The 22373-nt window shown below is 36.6% G+C and overlaps 1 protein-coding gene across 10 annotated transcripts in view; it reads right to left on the reverse strand.

Moving 5' to 3' along the window:
- Positions 1-103: 103 nt before the first annotated feature.
- The window catches only part of dmxl2 (Dmx-like 2), a 74019-nt gene continuing 51749 nt past the window's right edge, over positions 104-22373 (reverse strand). For 3 of the 10 annotated variants that reach the window (XM_012958598.3, XM_031897647.1, XM_012958597.3), the window contains 18 exons: positions 20608-20856; positions 20272-20415; positions 19850-20031; positions 16462-16595; positions 16029-16114; positions 15375-15576; positions 14433-14550; positions 13675-13731; positions 13065-13151; positions 12623-12744; positions 11315-11453; positions 10137-10197; positions 9907-10034; positions 8708-8785; positions 5729-5820; positions 5191-5243; positions 2704-2921; positions 104-1891 (listed from right to left, as the gene is read on the reverse strand). In XM_012958598.3, the coding sequence (XP_012814052.1) occupies positions 1682-1891; positions 2704-2921; positions 5191-5243; positions 5729-5820; positions 8708-8785; positions 9907-10034; positions 10137-10197; positions 11315-11453; positions 12623-12744; positions 13065-13151; positions 13675-13731; positions 14433-14550; positions 15375-15576; positions 16029-16114; positions 16462-16595; positions 19850-20031; positions 20272-20415; positions 20608-20856 (2360 nt within the window). In that variant the 3' untranslated portion in view covers positions 104-1681. 10 annotated transcript variants of the gene reach the window in all.

The raw sequence follows: 22373 nt of genomic DNA on the forward strand, positions 1-22373 counted from the left end.
GACTTCTTGCGGCTTGAGAACCGCTGCACTAAAGGGTGAACAAAACAATTTGTATGCCATACGTGCATATGCTAGAGATTCTTTAGAAGCAGACATTTACACATTTCTTTGAAATAAGAGGGGTTTATTCAACTTACAATGGTAAACTTGACAAATAACTTTCTTTCCTTTACATACTTGGTACATTTGAAGGAGAAGATACAAGAGGGGGAGCATGGAATGCCAGTTTCATTTACAGTACAACATACATTGTAGTTTTGCGGTGGAAAGTAAAGACAGGTTGCAGACATCAGTTCCTATAGCATACTAAGGATGTGCTTGTTTACAACAGAGAAGAAACATCAAAAATCCGGACACCACTGTCTAGTATATTAAAAGCAAACAATATTAAACGCTGCATAGTTTATACATATGGTGAAATAATTTAGTAGTTATCGGTTTACGCTATTTACTATCTGGCCACAGAAAGCCTGACATTCATTTTAAAATCTGTTGTTTTAAAGTCTATATCGTTATATTCACATAATCCTGCCTATCTATTTCACTAATAGATGGGCACCCAATAGGGAAAGGTAAAATAATTTAAGTGCACAATGCAAAAATACATTTATGTAAAATAATAATAACTTAAACAAGAACAAAAACAAATCTAATCATGACGGCATAAACGTTCCTTCACGTTCACGACAATTAACACTTATAAGATTTTGGGAAAACAAGACATACAACAACCAAATGATCAAGAGAAGATGTGCAAAGTACAGGGTGATGTAAACACCGACAAAATGTGCAAAATTACAGTTTGTCTAAAAAAAAAAAAAAGAAAAACCACCATAAAAGCCGGTTTAAAAAAAAGTCATAAAAGAAAACCTTCAATAACAAAAATGTTTATCCTAAAATAAGCAGCTTAATGGTGTCCTTTAGGTAAACTTCCATAGCGCAAACGTCCTAGTGCGGTATCTGGAAGTGACAATACATACATACACTAGCTTCATTTTTGCACAAAAAACATAATCATGCTTTCTGAAAATATATCTGGAACTGTTCAAAGCCAGCTGTCCTTGATTTCAATGGAAAAATTAGAAAGGAAAAAAAAAAGGACAAAGAAATTGTAAACTGGAAGAAACATTTCCCATCTCACCAATAACCACACTGGTATCAGCAGTTCCTAATGCCTTCACTTTGTGGAATATATGGCGCTCTACTCTTTCATGGTTACTTGGCTCCAGCAGCGCTCCTGGGCTGAACATGTGGTACCAGCTTGCTTGCACATCGTATGCGCACAACATGTAAATAATCCCCACATGCAAGAGACTGTAAACAGCTGAGGCATGGATTTATTCCATGTGTTTATTCTTGATGACATCTTATACGTATGCATTTCATTGCATGGTGAAGGCTTTACGTTGCGCCATAGTGAAAAAAGTTCATCTAATTCTGCATAAAGACTACATGAGACGTTACTCTACTTCACTGACTGCTTTCGTTTTCAGAACATAATGTACATGCAGATCCATCCCATGTAACACATACAATGCTTAAGTAACAGTATTTTTTTCAGTGATTAACCCTTATGGCTCCAGTTAAAAAAAAAAATAGCTATCTTGTTTTTAAGAAGAAACTAAATTCTTCAAAAGACTCAGACCAAAACCTGGAAGCTGAAAACTGGAACACAATCTGTTTAGAGGATGTCAAAAATACCAGACTGTGTCTTCAAGGCAGCGGGCATCATCCTCATTTTCAAAGTGCCATCTGCTCCACAGGAGAAGATGCGCTTGTTTTCTCCTACTTCGATCTGCATAACGCCAGCACCAATGTTACGGAATATTGACTGCTTTGCATGCTCGTTTTTGAATGAATGAATTAAACCATGGCCTGTTAACTTCCACACCTATATTAAAAACCAAAACGTAATAATACAATTAATTATGTCCCAATACATGCAAATATATACAATACTGATTGACAGAGTGACCATAGCTTGCATGAACAATTTGCTTTCAAAGGTCCTGGAAAAGAACACTATATAATTATAAATATAATGCCATAAAAAGTTAAAGACTAAAACACAAGCTTAGAAATAACAATAACAGCTGCAAATATATATGATTTAGAATCCTAGTGGTGATGAACAAAGGCCAAAGGGACACAGAAATAGTGACGGCACTCACAGGAATTTTCACACTAGAGACATCAGATGAATTGTAGAAGTGAGGTTTTATTCAGTCCGACTTTCAGTTCCAATTGGAAATTTTTATCAGGGACCTGAGGAAGAGCACTGGTTGTGCTCGAAATGTTGGAGCTTTTTCAATAAAAACATTTTTTCTTTTGCATCAAACCCCTGTGTGTGCGCGCCACTCTTTGTATTATATTTATGTATGCTGGACAGAAAGGTTATTATTAATAAACAAAATATTTTCAAAACATTTCTGTGTTATTACCCTTTTTAAATTTCTGTTTATTTTGTAAGAAAACATTGGGAAGTAGTAAGAGCTCTGTGCGTATTGCCATACAAATAGTAATGATAAAAAAAGCTATAAATGCCTCTTGTCCAACATCTTTAGCAGGATTATAACAGAAATACTATTATTATATTATTATAGAAATAATAAAGACTGGCTTATGAAAGTGTGGGCCATTAGAAGAACAGCAGAAAATACAATACCAAGTGTGTCACATTTAAAAGAAAGAATTACATCTTACCTTCATGTTACCTTCTGCGGAACCAGTAACAAAATACTCCTCAGATAAATCCAGAGCAAGGGCTTTAATTGCAGAATCATGAGCCTGGAAGGAATGAAGTATTTGCCTCTGCCTAATGTCAAAGATGCAGATTCCACCTTTCCTTCCACCAGTAATCAAGAGCTGCTGTTTGGTTGCGTACTGAAGAACTGTTGCACCATTCTCATGGCAATTAAATGCTAACGCAAAAAAAAAAAAATGTAATTAAAACACAACTTGTATTTATGTATACGTAACACTTATTAAGAAGATAAAGTTTGCTTACTTCCCCAAAGGAATTCACCATTGGGCTGTATAAAATACATTTTATAAATACACCCCATGGCATGTATTTTTTCAATGTGGCCAACTTCTGAGTTAAGTCAATCTTAGTCATAAGCATTTCTGGTTAAGAATGGGCATCTCTTAATGGAAATTATTTCAAATCCATTACTATCATGTTAATTGACATATAAACTTTACTAACTCTATATACATTATATAAATCTAGTTTCTTTCAGTTTTGGAGTTTACAATAACACCAAGAAGGCAGGTGCCATTTTGTGGACACTTATTACAGTAAGATTTGTATCACCCTAAAATCTTGTGTATGCATCTGAATGGGGGTCCTGATGCACAGGCTACACAATTATAAACATTGAGGAGGGAGGGGGAACGTGAAGGGTGCAGTGACATCTAGAAAGCGCAGAATGGAAAGTGAAAATTATTAACTGTCCCACCTCTATTGCTGCGGAATAGAGGAGAAGCAGGCAATATAGATTGACAGCTCAGATTTTTAAATACATTTATAAAAAGGTATGAATGTTTTAATTAAAAAAAGAATTTAGATTTCATGTTTAATTTGCAAAGGACTTTTATTACACAGCTTTTTATGTGGGGGTGACAGTCCCCCTTAAAATCATGTTAAAATGAAAAATGTATTTGATTAAATGGAGTTAAGGAGAAACTATACCCCACTTTTTGACATGAGCTTATTCAGTTTGACTTATGTAGAAAAGGTGCATAAGCTAAAGTTTCAGATTAAATATTAATGTATTTTTATTTTAGACAAACATAACCAATTCCACAGACTGAAAGACACCATGGTAGCAGCAATAAGCCATTTCCCAAGATCCCTCATGCTGAGAGTGTAGTGCAACCTCCTCTAACTCTTCCATTGTAAAGTGATGAATTCTGGGAACTAAAGTATTTTTGATTTCCATAGGGGGTAGTGCACAGACTCTCTAGAAAGCAGATACCTTCAAGTCACAGAATCCATCACATCACAATGAAACAAGATGAAGGTAGGGTTGCATTAGAGTAAGACTCTTGGAGAATGGGGGACTGGCAAACACAGAGACAAGCTTTTATGGTTTCCTTAAAGGAACAGTACCACCAAAAAATAAAAGAGCTTTAAAGTAATAGAAATATAATGCACTGTTGCCCTGCACTGGTAAAACTGGTGTGTTTGCTACAGTAACACTACTATAATTTATATAATAAGCTGCTGTGTAGCCACGGGGGCAGCCATTCAAGCTGGAAAAAAGGAGAAAAGGCACAGGTTACATAGCAGATAACAGATAAGTTCTGTAGAATACAATAGTGTTTTATCTGTTATCTGCTATGTGCCTGTGCCTTTTCTCCATTGAATGGCTGCCCCCATGGCTACACAGTAGCTTATTTATATAAATTATAGCAGACTTTCTGAAGTAAACACACAACTTTTACCAGTGCAGGGCAGCAGCACATTATATTTTAATTAGTTTTATACACTTTCATTTTTTGGTGTTACTGTTCCTTTAAACCATAAATATATAAATGCGTAACAGATGGCACACATAGTAAGCAAATGTTCTTGTGAATCTTACATTTTATTGAGATGTCCACAATTATCTAAGATCACTCCTAGATTTCTAATCAGGGGATAGAAGAAGATGCTACACATTAAAGGAGAACTAAACCCCCCGATGTACAAAAGCCTCTCTCACCTCTCCCTTGCCGCACAGTCTATTACAAAGGAAAGTGTCACTATTTGAAAAACTGTGCTAAAATGCAGAGAAGTTCAGCGGAACTGCCAGGTGCCATCTTCTGACCATTTGGGTCTCTTCTGTGACACAGACCCTGCAGGAGCATGCACAATTAAAGCCGATTCCTGACTAGCCCCAACTGAGCATGCTTCTGCAGGGTGCGTGTCGCAGATAAGACCTGGTATTGGAATGGACAGAGGATGGAACTGGGAACTCCAGTGTGCTGCACTTTTATATCAGGTTTTCCAATAGGGGCACCTCTTTACATAATGGATTGTGTGGGGAGGGAGAGGGGAGGGGGGACTGATGGAGGGCAGTTAAGGGGGGCTATTGTATGCAGGGGGATTAGTTCTCCTTTAAAGTATAATTGTATGTTACTGAGAAATTCAAGAAAACCCCTAAATTTTTAATATGATGAGAAATCAAGAAAACAAGTGCTTACCATGAACAAGACTGTTATTAGGTGATATTAATGTATCCCATAGGCAAACATTCCTAAAAAAAATAAAGAAAAAATTAAAATTAACCAATCAAATGACCAAACAACAACTGGTGGATTGTCATCTAATAGAACAAAGGATTGTCCATAAGTAATTTCCGTAGGAGCAATAGGCTCAATCACAGGTTTTCATTCCTTGCAAGTGTGCATTTATTGTGCTATTTCACACAACTTCTTTCAGGAACAACCCTCTTTATCAACACCTTTCTGAAGAAATCAGTAGTGCCAGACTAAAGGTTCATGACAATGCTAAAGCTATTTGTGTTATTTAAAGGAGAAGGAAAGGTAAAAACTGAGTTATCAGAAAGGTCTATGTAAATACAGCCATAAGCAATCACAGAAACACAGCACTGAGTCCTCTATCAAAAGAAACACAGGATTTCGTGTCTCCTTTTTTGTAAACATGTTGTGCTTAATTCCTGTGCCACAGTCTCTCATGGCATATTCCCCTTTAAGTTCTGAATGATGTATTTTGACATACCTGTTGTCACTGGATTGTCCAGCTGTAGCAACTAAGCTTGATGATGTTATGAATGAAAAGTCACTTGTTGTTTTAGTATGACACTGCCAGTTCTGCAATAACAAAATGTGGGAAACACAAATATATCACAACGAAACAATGCAAATGCTGTGCTTGTTAGATTTCTATTGCTTTATAAGCGCTCTTCCCTTATGCCTGAAACAAAACCTAATAATACTTTCAACTTCATTAGAAATAATGCTTCACCAATTGTCCCTTACTGAATCTAAACACCAGCACTGACAATTTTCACATTCTGTTATCAAAAGCCATGCCTATGTGTATTTTTAGAATCATGTAAAAAAAGATGGGAAATGTCAGCCCAAAAAGCAGAAAGTGCATTGTAAGCAGATATCACAACATGCAGGGTGCAATTTACTCTGTTTCTGTATTGGTAATTCTGAAGGATTTACACAATCATCAAAGCAAAGCAAAAGGGTTTGAATATTTTAAGTAAGAATGCACAAAATAATTGGCCGAATCCCGAAGCAAATTTGAACCCTATTTACATTTGTTGAAACAATCAAAATAACTGTGAACAAAAAAATATTGCATTTGCCAGAGCTTGTATACAGCATTAGAGCTCAGCAGCAGCACTGAGCTGAACTCTATTGTTACAGATAAACACAGGACTGTAAGTGGGAATACAGACAATCAATAAAATAATGGTGGACCAACAATGACTTTATACGGTTTCTCTATTAATACAGGGCTCTTCCACGTTTGCCTTTTTCTAATGTGGTCTATATCATTAGGGCCATGTTAATAAGCAACTCTTTGCCATTTGAATCCAATCCAAACTCTATTCTTAGCTCTATTTTAAATTCTCATATAACCAAGTGCCAATAAGTAGGAAAATGCAGCTTTTGGTAAAACAAACAAATACCAAAGATATTACTATTAGCTATCCTTGTTAAAGCTGAATGTGAATAAGTATGCTTTAAATAAATATACATGAAAATTCCCCCAAAAAAACCTTAATAGAAATCAACTAACATTCTGCAATCAAAATGATTTAAAAAAAATATATAAATCTGAGCAATCACAAGGGTTTAAACAGTGAATCAGTGGCTTAGCAATAGAATCTAAATTATGTGATTGCCTAGAGTTCTCCTCAGATTTTTTCTTCTTAGCAACCAATTCAAGTAGGTTTAAAATGGAAGCAATTTAAAGGTCTGGAGCTTATAACTTAATCAACGTGGATATGTGTTTAAAGTAATGATAACTTAATAGTCTGAACTTATCAGTCTGCTTGCAGCTGGTAACATACAAAATAACCTTCAAGGCACAAGTCTACTCTTTTCTCAATTACACCTAAGCATTATTAGATATTCTCACACTAGAATATCACTAAAGTCATTACTGCAAGAGAAATAAAATGATAGATATGTACTAGCTTGTTGTTACAGTTCAGACTGCACTATTATTAATTAATATGGCAATTATTAATATACAGTTTGTGCTGCCCAAGACCATTACAGAAGATTTTGCTGCTAACTGAAAATTCGCCACGGAGTTACACCCCCCCCCCCCCCACTTCCAGCTTCTGAATCTCCCCTTTAGCACCTATCGATTTACCACAATTTGGGTGCCAATATGGGACAACAGGGTGGGTTTAGGGCATGATTGAAATATCCTACCTTTTATGGGACGCATGTACATATACTGTATACAAATGAAGAGCCAGGTGTATCCAAGTACAGCGGCCCTTGATCCAAGCTATACTACTGGTTAAAGCTAACTCAACTTTCTGCTTATTTATAGTGATCACATACTTACTGTGCCAGTAACCTTTACACAAGCTGCCAGGGTTCCTAATTTATTTTTAGATTGTACATTACAAAGGATAGCATCCTTATGATTTGTGTATATCTGGATGCTCTGATTTACACTGATCATTATAAAAACAACACCAAATAATTAGAAGTTAAAGCACAACTCAAGTACAGAATCAATATTAATCTAAGAGTCATCAGGCACAGTTCCTTAAGGCTTAGAAATGGTGAAAAGTAATAGATTCCAAGTACAGCATACACCCTTGTTTAAAACAAGTTACATGAATAGTTTTTCTAATATCTACAGTTAGTATTAATGTTTGTATGTATACTAATATATACAGTTAGTATTGATGTTGGTATATATGGTTTATGTATGTGAGTGTATAGATAGGTCAGTATAGGTTTGTGTGTGCTGGGTTTACATGGAAGGGTTGAACTTGATGGAATATGTGCTGAACAAACTTGGTAAAATTTTTATTGCGGAGGTGCAACGTTTCGGGGCAAAAAGACCCCTTTATCAAGAATATGCTTGATAAAGGGGTCTTTTTGTCCCGAAAGGTTGCACCTCCGCAATAAAATGTTTTAAGGGCTTGTTCCCTTGTTTGCAGCTCTGAGTGCCATTTGCCTTTTTTGCTGGACTGAATTTGGGAGGGTGCCGATCCCTCCGGCAGTGTGCACTGGGCGCTTAACTATTTTGGAGAGCTAGGGTGTTTTAATTAAGCTATTGTTTTAATTAAGGAGTATCTGTGTTAATTCTTGAACTAAACAGGGCAAAGACTGAAACTGAAGGTTCTTTCAGTATCTGGCCTTCCTGGTTTTGCCAATAATTTGTGAAAGGAGGAGAAGGTAGTAAAACAGCAGGCCACAGACAAGTCCTTTGTATAATGAACTCTAAATAAAGATACCGTTAATGGAGTGTTTATAACTCACTCATGCTCCATGTTGTTCTCAAAGCCTGCAATCTTGCTTCCTCCCTGCTCAATAAATTTACCTTGACTGATATCACTGCATTTCTTTTCCCTAATCCCACTAACCAGTCTTCTAAAAACATTGATACCATATATAAGTATAATTACCAAATATATGCACTATGTAGAGACCCAGTTTTAAAGGGAATATAAAAAACTAAACCCATTTAGATTCAATAGGAATTGGGACTTACCAGATAAGGTTTTGGACTTGTTACATTCTGGTTTACTTGCCAGATACTTAAAAATCCTTCACCATCAGCAACACCACACTGCAAACACAAAATAACATGTTTATAGTAATACTAATGTGTGACACAGATTAAGTTATGTTACAAGTGATGGAAGTTTTGTTAAGCCTTTAAGTTTGTACAGTTCAAAGGAGTTGTATATCACTAATGAAGAACAAAAAGATAAAGACAATTTTTATGCATCTATTGTGCTAAATAATTGCAAAGTTTATGTGAGAAAAGATTAATGTACTTCAAAGGCATTTACAAGTTAATAGCCCATCCAACATCGATGGATGTTGGACAGATGGTTTTTGAAAATGATTACTATACAGCTTATTGAAGTGCTAAAAGTCAGCTATCCTTTTGTAGATTAGGTTTTTATTCTGAGGTGATGCCACATCTGGTGAAGTACAAAAACATGTTTGATGCCATCCATGTGCAGAGCATTAGATAATGTTATATAAAGGAAATAGTGCTGCAAAACAATAATTCCATAAGGCACAGTGTTTTGCCTTAAAGGTTACCAGATATTGGAAGTGATGCAAGAGGTTCAACAAACTAAAATCACCCTGCTAATCCTGCCCACAGGCAGAGCAAATTTTCAAATAATTTTGTTCTATTTTTTTAAAAGTATGATTATCATTCTGAACATGATCAAACTTCATTCGGACTTTCCTTGGGCCAGGTTGGAGCTGCAGAGTGCCATCAAGTACTATGGGAGGCTTCCAAAATCATGCACTGAAGGGTCAAAGTCAGAAAGTTTTTCCTGCTGTTAACGATTGTTCGGATATGATAATTTCGTGACTTTCCTACCACCAATCTTAAACGATCGTTTCAATATGAAAATTTCGGATCGTGAGTACAAAATCTTTGTATTCAAACGAAGGGAATTTTCGTGACTTTTGCAATCATCAGAAATTATTGGATTTCATGATTCGGAGTCTTCTTTTAATGAATGTGTCCCATATGGTCAATGTAATGTTTCTATGTTGCAAATACTTTGTTGTTTTAATGAAAAATATATGTGGCCGTTGGCCAGTCCCCATAGAGAAAAATGAGGTCTGTTCACTCTTAAAAATTCTGACCACTCACCTACTAATATAAGTACACAGACTATGCCTAGTAAAAAAAAAAAAAACAAATATACTTAAAGTGCAAACCTTATTCCCCTGAGCATTAAAATACAATCTTGTAACGCGTGCATTTCCAGCCTGTCGGAAGCAGACAAGCTGTTGGGGACGACTCCATTCAAACATGCGCACACTGCCATCCTGAGCACCGGTAAGATCTTAACACACAAAGTGAGACAGGATAACATCATTACTTACTGGTTGGTAAATGTATATGCAAACCTTTTGGTTGTTCAAATGTATAGTAAAAATTAACTTACAATACTGGTGGACAGGATGTGAGGCCATTCTTTTCACATTATTTAAATTTCTCTTTATGATCTTTAAGAAAAACAGAACATATAAGAGAATAATTCAAAATGAAAAAAAGATAAAGCTAGAGCACAAAAAAGGAAGAAAGAAAAAGGAAGGAAAGAGAATCATAGTTAGGCAGCGTAAAAAGCAAAGTTGGGGCAGAGCTTGTGCGATTATACTATACTATGAAATACCAATTCCACAACAGAGAAAAATGATTATCTGTAATGTAAACCAACCATATATGGTTTTTATGAAAAATATATAATTATATATTTGTTTTAAGTGCAAAAATAAATAAAACTGTAGCACATCACTGCAAGCTGCTAAGGCAGCTTCAGAGTAACTTGCTATAGAAAGTAGATGTGCATTGAGTATGCAACAAAACTTCTTTTGAACTCCCTCAAACAGAAAATTTGCTGATGTATTGGAAAATGATGCCTCAAGCTGTGGTCATGTCATTAAAAAATGAAGGCACCAGAAGAGTTCTGCGTATGGATGCATTATCATCTTGGGAAACTCCTCTTCCATCACCATTGACATGCTTTGGCACTCCCCAGTGAAGCCTTTCCTTCTCTTTTAAAGGGGACCTGTCACCCACACATAACAAGCTGTGCAAAAAGTCCTTTGCCAATTAAACATGAAACCCATATTTGTAATTAAAACATCCATACCTGTTATTAATGTATTTAAAAATCTGAGCTGTCAATCATATATTGCCTGCCCCGCCTCTATGGCAGACTTTCACTTTCCATTAAGCACTTCCTAGAAATCATTGCATTTATGTATTCTGTACATGGGCATGGGCATCAGCTGCTAGATTGTGGAGCATTAACAAGATTCTGAGATGATGCAAAGCTTGTCTTAACAGTTTTTACAAAATGACTGAGGGAAACAAGATTTATATAATTTATAGTGTAAGTAAAGTTTATTTTACTCAACCAACATGTTAAAAAAGGATTCAGAATTATTTCCTATGGTGACAGGTCCACTTGAAATTAGATTCAAACATTCTAAATTCAGGCTAGTGTGCAAACACAGGTCTGTATACCAAAATATACAAATATAATTGAATTTGTAGTACAGAGCAGTACTATAGCAGTATAATGCAGGGAGTAGTATAATGTAAACACAAGATACATACCACTCCAGCTCCAGTGGCTGTCTGCCCGCTACCTAGCCAAGGCATGGATGAAGAGGATTGCATCTGGCTAAGGCTGAAGGAAGCCACATTTGACTGAGGAATAGCAGACAGAGAACCTCTAAAATCGAGGTCATCTGAGCTGTGAAGACAAAGGGAAGCGTTTAACAATATTTTTTGTCCAGGAACTAAATGATCACAATTAAAGGAGAACTATAACAACCAGTTCCACTCGATCCAGTCTTTTTCTTTTTGTCATTCATTTTTCCTCTTGGCTTGTATCATTTAACCACTCTCTTACTTTGTAACATGTTCTCTTACACCACCTTTCTTTTTAACCATCCTGAAATAATTTTACTTCTGTCTGTCTACATTTCTCTGATTACCTGCCTTGATTCTTCTGTATGTACCTTGACAAGCTGATGGACAGTGTGCGAACTCTATGTGTCTACAGATGTGAGGTTTAAAAACTGCTACCCTGTGTCACCTAGCTCAAACTTATTCTATCTGCTGTAAATGCATTCTGTCAGCCAAACTATTCATACTCTGAGGCTGGTGCCACACGTGGGGAATTCTCCACACCAACGTTCCTAACAGCTTTCTGATAATGCCTGCACCCGAAGCAACAACTTCAGGCCGGGTACAGGCCGGGTACAGGCAGAGCTGTGGAGTCGGAAGCAATTTTGGTTATCTGGAGTCGGAGTCAGCAAAAATATACTGATTCAAAATATTAAATTTAAACTGTAATGAAAAATAAATTACAGTGTCCTATTTCACAATTAATGGTAAAATAAAAGTACTTTTCTGCTGTAAGAATAAAGCTTTACTAGTGTGAAGTCCAGCTGAGCTATTATAACCTTATTGTTTTAATTTTTTGTCTTTCGTTTAAACTTTAGGTTTCAGGAATCTTTGTTGTTTCTTTAATAAATAAAATAAAAAGCCACAATGGCATAGGATTAGTTATAGGTTTAGAGCCAAATTTGAACAGTTTCTGCATTAATGTTGGCAGTGCCAGGCTTGGATGGCCAATTGGGTAGTGCGTGGGCTTCCTAACCAGTAGTTCTTTGGTTTGTTCCCAAAAGCAGACACCATCTCCATACAGCTTTAACAATGATGAGCTTTGGCAGTGATGAAATGCCTTGTATGTTGTGTTCTTGCAATCAACACGTTAATTCAGAGGTACCATAGACTAAGCGCCTGCACCTGGGCACATCAGAAAGCAGTTAGAAGCAGAAAGGCAGATTCTCGGCCTGCATTTATCCACAGGCCGACAGGCCAACAGGATGACTGATACATGTCAAGCAGATAAACCTTTTAGATTCTCTGTCATATTCTTCTCCAATCCATATGTACGGCTGGGCTGCCAGGAGACTTGATACATCTAGCTCTTGTACATCATGAGTGGAAGCCAAGACAATCTCATTGTTGTTTGCCTAAAGAAAACAAAAATAAGTAAAAAGAAATAAATGCCACCTTCTCACTTGTATTCTGTTTTGGCCTATCATTCATCTTATTTGGATCTGTTCATGAGTAAAAGTTTGAGCAAGAATTCCTTTCAGATTTGACTATACTCATTTTTGTTAACTATAAAACAAAAAATCCAACATTTTTTTTACTTGACACCAGCAGTTCATCTACCTGTAACCCTTATACTTGTTATAATGTAAATGCAGCACAAAAGCACTAAATCTAAATTTGGTAAATAACCCCAATGCACAAGCAAGCAATATAAGAAAATAAGAATCCGTTTTACCTTGTTAACTGCAAAAGCCATAATAATATCAGACTCTTTGTGAATTATTTTTGCTTTTCCTCCTGGATAACCAAGATCTGCTTCAACCTGCAAAATGCCATTTATTAATACAGAACAGTCTAAGGTATTAAAAGGAACACATAGAAAGCATTTACATGCATGCAATGTTCACTTGTTCCAGCATTTTAATTCATAGTTGGAACCTTTCTAATTGCAACTGTAAAATAGAAAGGTTAAATCTGAGAAATGTCTTTTTTTTATCTGTTTAAAGAGGGGAGCAGATATGATCAGAACTTCAAGAGACAATGATGCAACAGAATATAAAAGAGCGTTAAAAGTCAACTCGCACAGCAGTGATGGAGCTTATACTCATCAATCGTGAGGCATACAAAATAGCATATAGACATAGCAAATGGTTTTTACACCAGAATATCTGCATTTGAATCAAGTGTTTTAGTATGTAATTTACATTAAACAGACATCAGCAGCAATCTATGAAAGATTTTGAAGATGCTGCATTAATGTGAATACCTTAAGAATTAAGGGGATAAAATGCTGGCACCACTGAACATGAGTGAGCTAGAGGGGAAGACTCTGGAAGACATACTACCTTGTTTTTCTGATGGTCGCTGTTTACTTTGTAATGCTCCGTATTGTCTTCTACTGACTACATGACACCACACACAGTCACAAACACAAAAACACATGCACAAACAAATACAAAGGGGAAAAAAAAGAATGAGACATTCCAAATAACTGTTAGGAAACTAGTTGCCTGCATGTCAAAGGCTCTGGTAAAAATCAAGTCCATTATGCGTCTACATCAAATAAACAAATAGGGATGAGATATAAAAATACACAATAAATGGTAAATTAATTCAGAAGCAATACATCAGGATTGGCATACTTACACTGACATGTCCCTTGTATGCTTGTATGTAACTATTTACCATTCAAAACCAGCACTTTATTTTATGCATCTTTTAGAAGGAATTTATAAAAAGTTACTATAATCAACTTTATCACACATTTCTTTAAAACCTTTTCATGATGATACATTTTGTTCTTTAAGACAGAGTTTAGTTAAAGGTCTCTATATAACCCATGTAACCATGTAGAGTAACAACAGCTAACATTACAGAAAAATACAGCTGACACCCCATTTTAGGAGTTTTCTAGCAATATTGGATATTATTTTGTATTCAATAAAAAAGTGCATAAAATGTGTGAAATGTTTAAAACAAAGACAAATGACATAACATAATTAACTATGGGAGCCACATCACAAAATGGCAATACTAAGGCAAACAAGGCAGCCAGATATGAATGCTTTGATTTTTATATTGCCATTCGTGGGCCCATGTTTACCTCACTTTGCTTTCTTTTCTTGGTAAAGGCATATCTTATAAATGAGTCCTGGAGAAGCTCCTGTTTCACAAGAAAGTGCCAAAGCCTTCGTAGTGGAAATGCAGAGTAATCTTTGGACCTGCAATATTAATATTTATTATTGGTTTCACGTATTTCAGAAAGCAAACAGACAATATCATATAGAAGAATAGTATCTACAGTGCAAGATAGGTATTATAAGCAACGTTCCCTCTAATTTTTTATAGGCTGTGTGCGCAAAAAATATCATCCGTGCGCATTTTAAAGCAAGATTAAATTTTTGTGCGCTACAGAATGTTTGTTGGAGTTCAGTTATGGGCATTTTTGCGCAGGTCTTTCAGTTTGTCTAAATCAAGTTACAAAAATTTAATTTTTGTGCGCGCTATTTTAATTTGTGTGCGTGGGTTCGGAAAGTCGTGTGCGCGCGCACACGCGCACAGCTTAGAGGGAACAGTGATTATAAGGTTGTCCTTTAAACATCAAAGACTATAGATTTGTGGGGTTCCCTAAATTACATCAGGGAAGGCCACAGATTAGGCCGGATGTGGCCTTCCAACAAATCTTTAGGGCCCTATACATTTATGAAAAACTATCACCCTACTACATGTAAAAAGTTGAACAGCGTGAGTTACTACAGTTCTTATGGGATTGTTGAATTGCAGAAATGTCACATGGAAAGTCCTTAATTCCAGTACAAAGCTTGAGAAGCAATGCATTGACCTTATAAAATATGACAAGAAAGCAGAATAAGAAACTATACCATTTATCCACAAGTAAGGCAAGTATTAACTTATGCATTATGTAAAATAAAAGTTTTCGTGTGACCGAATCCCCTTAAGACTGTAGATATATTAAAACTGATATTTTAAAATGTACATTCAATATCCCCCCTCCAATGTAAAAAGAGTTTAAGGATAAGCATACTTAAAAGGTGTATTTTCAGCATCTAATAAAGCCTTGAGACGTAAGGCAGCAGGTCCCGCTCCTGCAGCTAGTTCACTAGGATATATATTTATATAGTTTGGTGGGGGGCCTTCAAATTCGTCCATCCTCTCTTGAAGTATCTGCTCCCAGTTTTCTAGGTTTTTTACAACAGCAATGCCCAATGGTGATGTTACAGGGAGATCTTAATAAAACAAAACAAAAAAAAAAAACTATGACAAAAATCAGCACAATTTAACTGCAAAGCACATAAATCAAAACAAGAAACCAAAGTGTTATCTCTGCTGCTTGCCATTAACTAGGCAACTAGTTACTTATCCAATGTTAATCTGTCAAGAAGCTTTTTTTATCTAATCATGCCATACATTGTGCCACAAATAAACTATGAGTCTGAATGGTGACACAAAGTGATTTACGGTATTTAGAAAAAAAAAGCTACAAACCTGTGTTTTGCTAGGTGCCCTTTAAGGCAAATATAATGCAAACATGTCACATATATTTATTATATAATCTATAATTACAGAACAGGTGCCTGTATATTGTATATTAGTTTGTACATCCTTGCTCCATCATTGCTGCTCTGCCCACCTTACATTTTTTATGAAAAGTGTTATAAGCAAAAAATATATATCTTACCAGAGAATTCAAGGCCAGCTGTGGGAAAGAACTGCTTAAGATTGTGGATTGCAAGTTTCACCATTGCCAAGCGTATTAGTGTCCAGCTGCATACAAAACAACGATTGACCACCATAAGTCATTGCATGCATTTACCCATTTACTACATAGAGCAAATTCAGCAGACTGAAGGGAAAGGACAAGATATAGTACAGACTGCACTGAACTGTAGGAACTACAGCTTCATTTAAACAGATTTTGTACTCTTCACAATTTAAAAGAAGTCTCTGGCCTGCTGAAGAAGGCAACTTGTGAGCCACAATACCCTAGACATTTTCAGATGGCTGTTCCACAAGTAAACATTAAACAAATATGGGTGACAAAGTGGAATGGGATGGAATAAAACCAACACCAATTTTAGGTCTCACTGACAAACCAGACATTTGCCATTTACCTGTAGGAGCTAGAGTTTGTGTGCTCCTGTAACTGAGTGTCTGAAAGAAATGCATCGTCATCTTCCTCCTCATCACTTGGGATACTTTCATCTGAGTCATAAATGACACCGCTGTCAGATAGGGGGAGGAAAGGCTACAATATAAAAGCAGTGACAGTAGTTAGTTTATAACTCAGTCCATTATGAATTCTCTTGAAGGGACGCGTTATTGAATAACAGACAATATCTATGATTTTTTTCTCATTGAGTTATCAAGTTAATATGTACATGTAATATACAGGACTGTATCAGATTATATTTTGGTGCTCCAATATGATCATAAGCACCAATCTGATAAAGGCTTTGTCGTAAGCCTATAAATGTTACTGGGTTGTACACATTCATATAAGGGGGCAGAGACACCTTAACAACACTACAATAGTAACCAGAAATAGACACCTCACTTACGGAAAAAGTGTTCTGAGGTGTAAGAGAAAGTTCTGTATGTTACTGGATGGCAGTGGAGGTAAAATGCCTGTTTGCTACATTGGCTTGCAAAAGTATTCGGCCCCCTTGAACTTTTCCACATTTTGTCACATTACAGCCACAAACATGAATCAATTTTATTGGAATTCCACGTGAAAGACCAATACAAAGTGGTGTACACGTGAGAAGTGGAACGAAAATCATACATGATTCCAAACATTTTTTACAAATAAATAACTGGGGTGTGCGTAATTATTCAGCCCCCTGAGTCAATACTTTGTAGAACCACCTTTTGCTGCAATTACAGCTGCCAGTCTTTTAGGGTATGTCTTTACCAGCTTTGCACATCTAGAGACTGAAATCCTTGCCCATTCTTCTTTGCAAAACAGCTCCAGCTCAGTCAGATTAGATGGACAGCGTTTGTGAACAGCAGTTTTCAGATCTTGCCACAGATTCTCCATTGGATTTAGATCTGGACTTTGACTGGGCCATTCTAATACATGGATATGTTTTGTTTTAAACCATTCCATTGTTGCCCTGGCTTTATGTTTAGGGTCGTTGTCCTGCTGGAAGGTGAACCTCCACCCCAGTCTCAAGTCTTTTGCAGACTCCAAGAGGTTTTCTTCCAAGATTGCCCTGTATTTGGCTCCATCCATCTTCCCATCAACTCTGACCAGCTTCCCTGTCCATGCTGAAAAGAAGCACCCCCAGAGCAGGATGCTGCCACCACCATATTTGACAGTGGGGATGGTGTGTTCAGAGTGATGTGCAGTGTTATTTTTCCGCCACACATAGCGTTTTGCATTTTGGCCAAAAAGTTCCATTTTGGTCTCATCTGACCAGAGCACCTTCTTCCACATGTTTGCTGTGTCCCCCACATGGCTTGTGGCAAACTGCAAATGGGACTTCTTATGGTTTTCTGTTAACAATGGCTTTCTTCTTGCCACTCTTCCATAAAGGCCAACTTTGTGCAGTGCACGACTAATAGTTGTCCTATGGACAGATTCCCCCACCTGGGCTGTAGATCTCTGCAGCTCGTCCAGAGTCACCATGGGCCTCTTGGCTGCATTTCTGATCAGTGCTCTCCTTGTTCGGCCTGTGAGTTTAGGTGGACGGCCTTGTCTTGGTAAGTTTACAGTTGGGCCATACTCCTTCCATTTCTGAATGATCGCTTGAACAGTGCTCCGTGGGATGTTCAAGGCTTTGGAAATCTTTTTGTAGCCTAAGCCTGCTTTAAATTTCTCAATAACTAATATCCCTGACCTGTCTGGTGTGTTCTTTGGACTTCATGGTGTTGTTGCTCCCAATATTCTCTTAGACAACCTCTGAGGCCGTCACAGAGCAGCTGTATTTGTACTGACATTAGATTACACACAGGTGCACTCTATTTAGTCTTTAGCACTCATCAGGCAATGTTTATGGGCAACTGATTGCACTCAGACCAAAGGGGGCTGAATAATTACGCACACCCCACTTTGCAGTTATTTATTTGTAAAAATGTTTGGAATCATGTATGATTTTCCTTCCACTTCTCACGTGTACACCACGTTGTATTGGTCTTTCCCGTGGAATTCCAATAAAATTGATTCATGTTTGTGGCTGTAATGTGACAAAATGTGGAAAAGTTCAAGGGGGCCGAATACTTTTGCAAGCCACTGTATATGTCTAACAAATTCCTAGCAGTAGATGCACATTTATGAAAACTGCCCCAGGAAAGGTCAGCTCACCAGAAGCTGGCATAATTATGTTTTAAAAAAATAGCAAAATGTAAAACACTAATCCATTAAGGACAACTCAAACTAGTGTTGCATACCTCCGTTTAAACATTCGTTGTTCTGATTTGCTATGCCCTTTTGCCTCTTTAATAAAAGTTCTAACATTAAAAGTCAAACTATACTAGCACTGGATATTGTGTCTGATGGATGAAAACTGAGGCAAAGTGAAAGCAGATATTTAACCTTCAGATATTTAGTCTGTTGGATAGGTTCAGACATAGATGTACAAAGCAGACCCTATCATGAAGAGATGGCTTAGCTCCAGCCTTTCGATAGATCAATGATAGACAGTCAAAAGAAAACAAAAAAGAAAATATTTTTTAGTCTTGTGGGTTTGCAGATGTGTCAAATATTTGACACATCTGCAAACCCACAAGACTAAAAAATATTTTCTATGTTTTAATAAAAAAGTTTACAGTTTACAGCCACATGATCAAACAATTGCAATTTGTATTACCGGTTAGAGTGCTCGTGCACCTTAAATGTGCAAACCAAAAAGGGTTAATGTAATAAAAAGTAAAAATATACAAAATACACATAATTTTTTCTTTGCACAAATTTAATATAGTGCAGTGGTCGCATCACACATATTGCGGTTGTGTCGGGAATGTTGTGGCGGTCACTTTAAACACATCTTGGTTGTGTCACAAAATTTGAGTGGTGGTCGCATTTTGCAATTTTTTTTGCTGTTTCAAGAATTTTTCAGCAGTTTTTTTTAATTTTTCATTGAAGCGAAATGGGACAGATTCACTCATCACTACTTAGGAGTTAAGCCTATCATATATTTCCGTTTTTATTTTTCTTACATTTTATTTCTAATATACAATGTCATATTAAGAAAGTACTAACATTCAGTGTTTGAATCAGAACTATCACAACAAACTAAAATTCAGCGTGAGATTTACTCATTCAGTTCAATGAGAGAGAGTTAGTGAAGGGGCTGCATACTTTTGCAGGACACATTTTATGTACTGCATTTAAAAGCAAAAATGAATTAATAATGGTTGCTCTAGTAGCTTATCATATGTATGTATGTATGTATATCTTTATTTATAAAGCACTACTTATGTATGTAGTATAACAATAGATACAAATAAACACAAGGTACAGTTGCAAGGATGGATGTCATATGCGCAGTTATATCTTACCTTGGCAACAAAGTAATCCCACATGCTCAACTCGGGAGGAATAAATTTCTCTTTGTATGTCGGCCTTTCTGTGGGAACTGGTGGTGGGACAGCAACATCTTTTACTGGTCGACCAGGCACAAGCATTCGCATGTTAAACCTTCGTCGATGTTTATCTATTTCTTCAGAGAGGGCAGGGATGGCTTTCAGAAGAAGAGGAGGAAAAATATAAACAATTTTTAACATGTTCTACTCATGCTACCAATAGTCTAATAGTCATGCATGTTTTAATCATGGCTTAATTTATCAGTACTAAAGGTAATGCTATACAGTCAGAAAGACTGTGTCTAACTTGTATCATGCAACAAGTATAAAGTGCTCTTAGGATAAGAAGTGGAAAACATCGGGGCCTTAGCACAGCAGCCATCACACTAGTTTCTCACCACACACTTGTGACTCGAGAGTCATATCAATGACAGAAGTGTTTTCTTTTCGGGAAAGTAATGCAGTGTCTTGCGTAGGATGCTTCTCATTTGGCAATGGACAAGCACATTCTTTTTTGTGCTCATCCAAATCTTTTGTTTTACCTGGATGAGATCAATTTAGTACATGTCAGGGGTCCTAAAGGCTTACTCATTTCCAGTCTCTGGTATGTTGTTAAAAGCTGTATTTCTATACATCCCGAAATCTGAATTGCTCACATTATAACTCTAAATGATAGGTGGTAGCAGTTTATTAACGTTTCCAAAGCATAAAATTACAAAAAAACACGGTTGTACCTGGAACACTTTCTGGTGGTTTTCTTGGTTTCACAACAAGCTTAACACCACCCCCAAAAACAGCTGCCCACATTCGACTATTCAATGGATGAGCTGCCAGCCGGAACATTTGACTACAGGAGTCAGTTGCAAGAGCATGGGTCAAAAGGCTCACATATACAGCTACAACAGCTTCACACAGCAAAATGTTCAGCTTAGGCTGGTCTTCATCTTGTGCTGTTGTAAGGAGGTTTATAAGAGAGCTAACACCTGGGAAAGAGCAAAGGAGAAAACTATTATGAGAGTTTGCCAAAACAATGTGCACTGCAAACAATATGCTCTTGCTAACAGAATACTACTATGGGTATGGGACCTGTAATCCAGAATGCTTAGGACCCGGGGTTTTCCGGATCAGGGATCTTTCTGTAATTTGGATCTCTGTAACTTAAAAATCACTTAAATATTGAATAAACCCAATAGGCTTGTTTTTCCTCCAATAAGGATTAATTATATCTTAGTTGGGATCAAGTACAATGCTCTGTTTTATTTATTACAGAGAAAAGGGAAATCATTTTTAAAAATTAGAATTATTTGCTTTCTGGATAACGGGTTTCCAGATAAGGGATCCCATTCCTGGAGTTTTCCAGAAAAGGGATCTTTGTGTAATGTGGATCACCATACTTAAAGTCTACTAAAAAAAACATTTAAACATGAAATAAACCCAATATAATTGTTTTGCCACCAACATGGATTCATCAGCTTAGTTATCATCAAATACAGTACAAGCTACTATTTTATTATTACAGAGAAAAAGGAAACAATTTTTAAAAAATTGGGATATTTGCTCAATATAGACTCTATGGGATATGGCCTTCCTGTAATTTGGAGCTTTCTAAATAATGGGTTTCTAGATAATGGGTTTGCAGATAACAGATCCCATACCTGTATAAATAAGATGGTTTGTGAATCTGAGTTTTATGCTGATGCACAAAGTGTCCCATAGGCACCATTTTAATTAAATAATTCATTTTTAAAATATTTTTTTAAAAATGAGCTCCTTTTTTGCGTGATCCCAACTAAGATATAATTAATCCTTATTGGATGCAGAACAATCTTATTGGGTTTTATTAGTGTTTTAATTATTTAATTAGTAGACTTTAGGTATGGAGATCCAATTTACAAAAAGACCCCTTATCCAGAAAACCCTAGGTCCTGAGCATTCTGGATAACAGGTCCCATACCTGTAATTATGCCATATGTTGTACTGTCTTTTGTGGCAGAGCTTTTCTTATAATAACTGAACTTATCTTATGACAAAAGCATCAAAAGAGACAACAATGCCAAGTTGCTACTCACACCACTTCCCATGGTCCATTAAAGAGCTGTTTTTCTAAATTTTAGATTTGCTAGTATCTCACTGGCAAGCTGACAACTAGCGCTTTATCCTAAACCATAAGGTCTTAACTGCAAAGTGTGAGGACTGGCCTCTCAAGTTATACAGCATGACATGACTGACAGTATGGCCAACTAAATGGCACTTTCGGTAATAGAAAATCCAGCTAGGTATTTTTTTTAATGATAAATTAAACACGTCTATGCCATCATATAGGCAGTCCCTTTACTGAGCACAATTTTTCCAGAAATGCTGATAATATAGTGGCCGTATAGGTGCATTATACATTATGACACAGCATATATTTTGTATTCCCCATTAGAGTACACTAGATAAAATCTTGCATTGAGAGAATGTTGCCTTAAGTCAGGGGTCCCCAACCTTTCTTACTCGT

This window comes from Xenopus tropicalis, chromosome 3 (genome assembly GCF_000004195.4).
Source record: "Xenopus tropicalis strain Nigerian chromosome 3, UCB_Xtro_10.0, whole genome shotgun sequence".
Lineage (NCBI taxonomy): Eukaryota > Metazoa > Chordata > Amphibia > Anura > Pipidae > Xenopus > Xenopus tropicalis.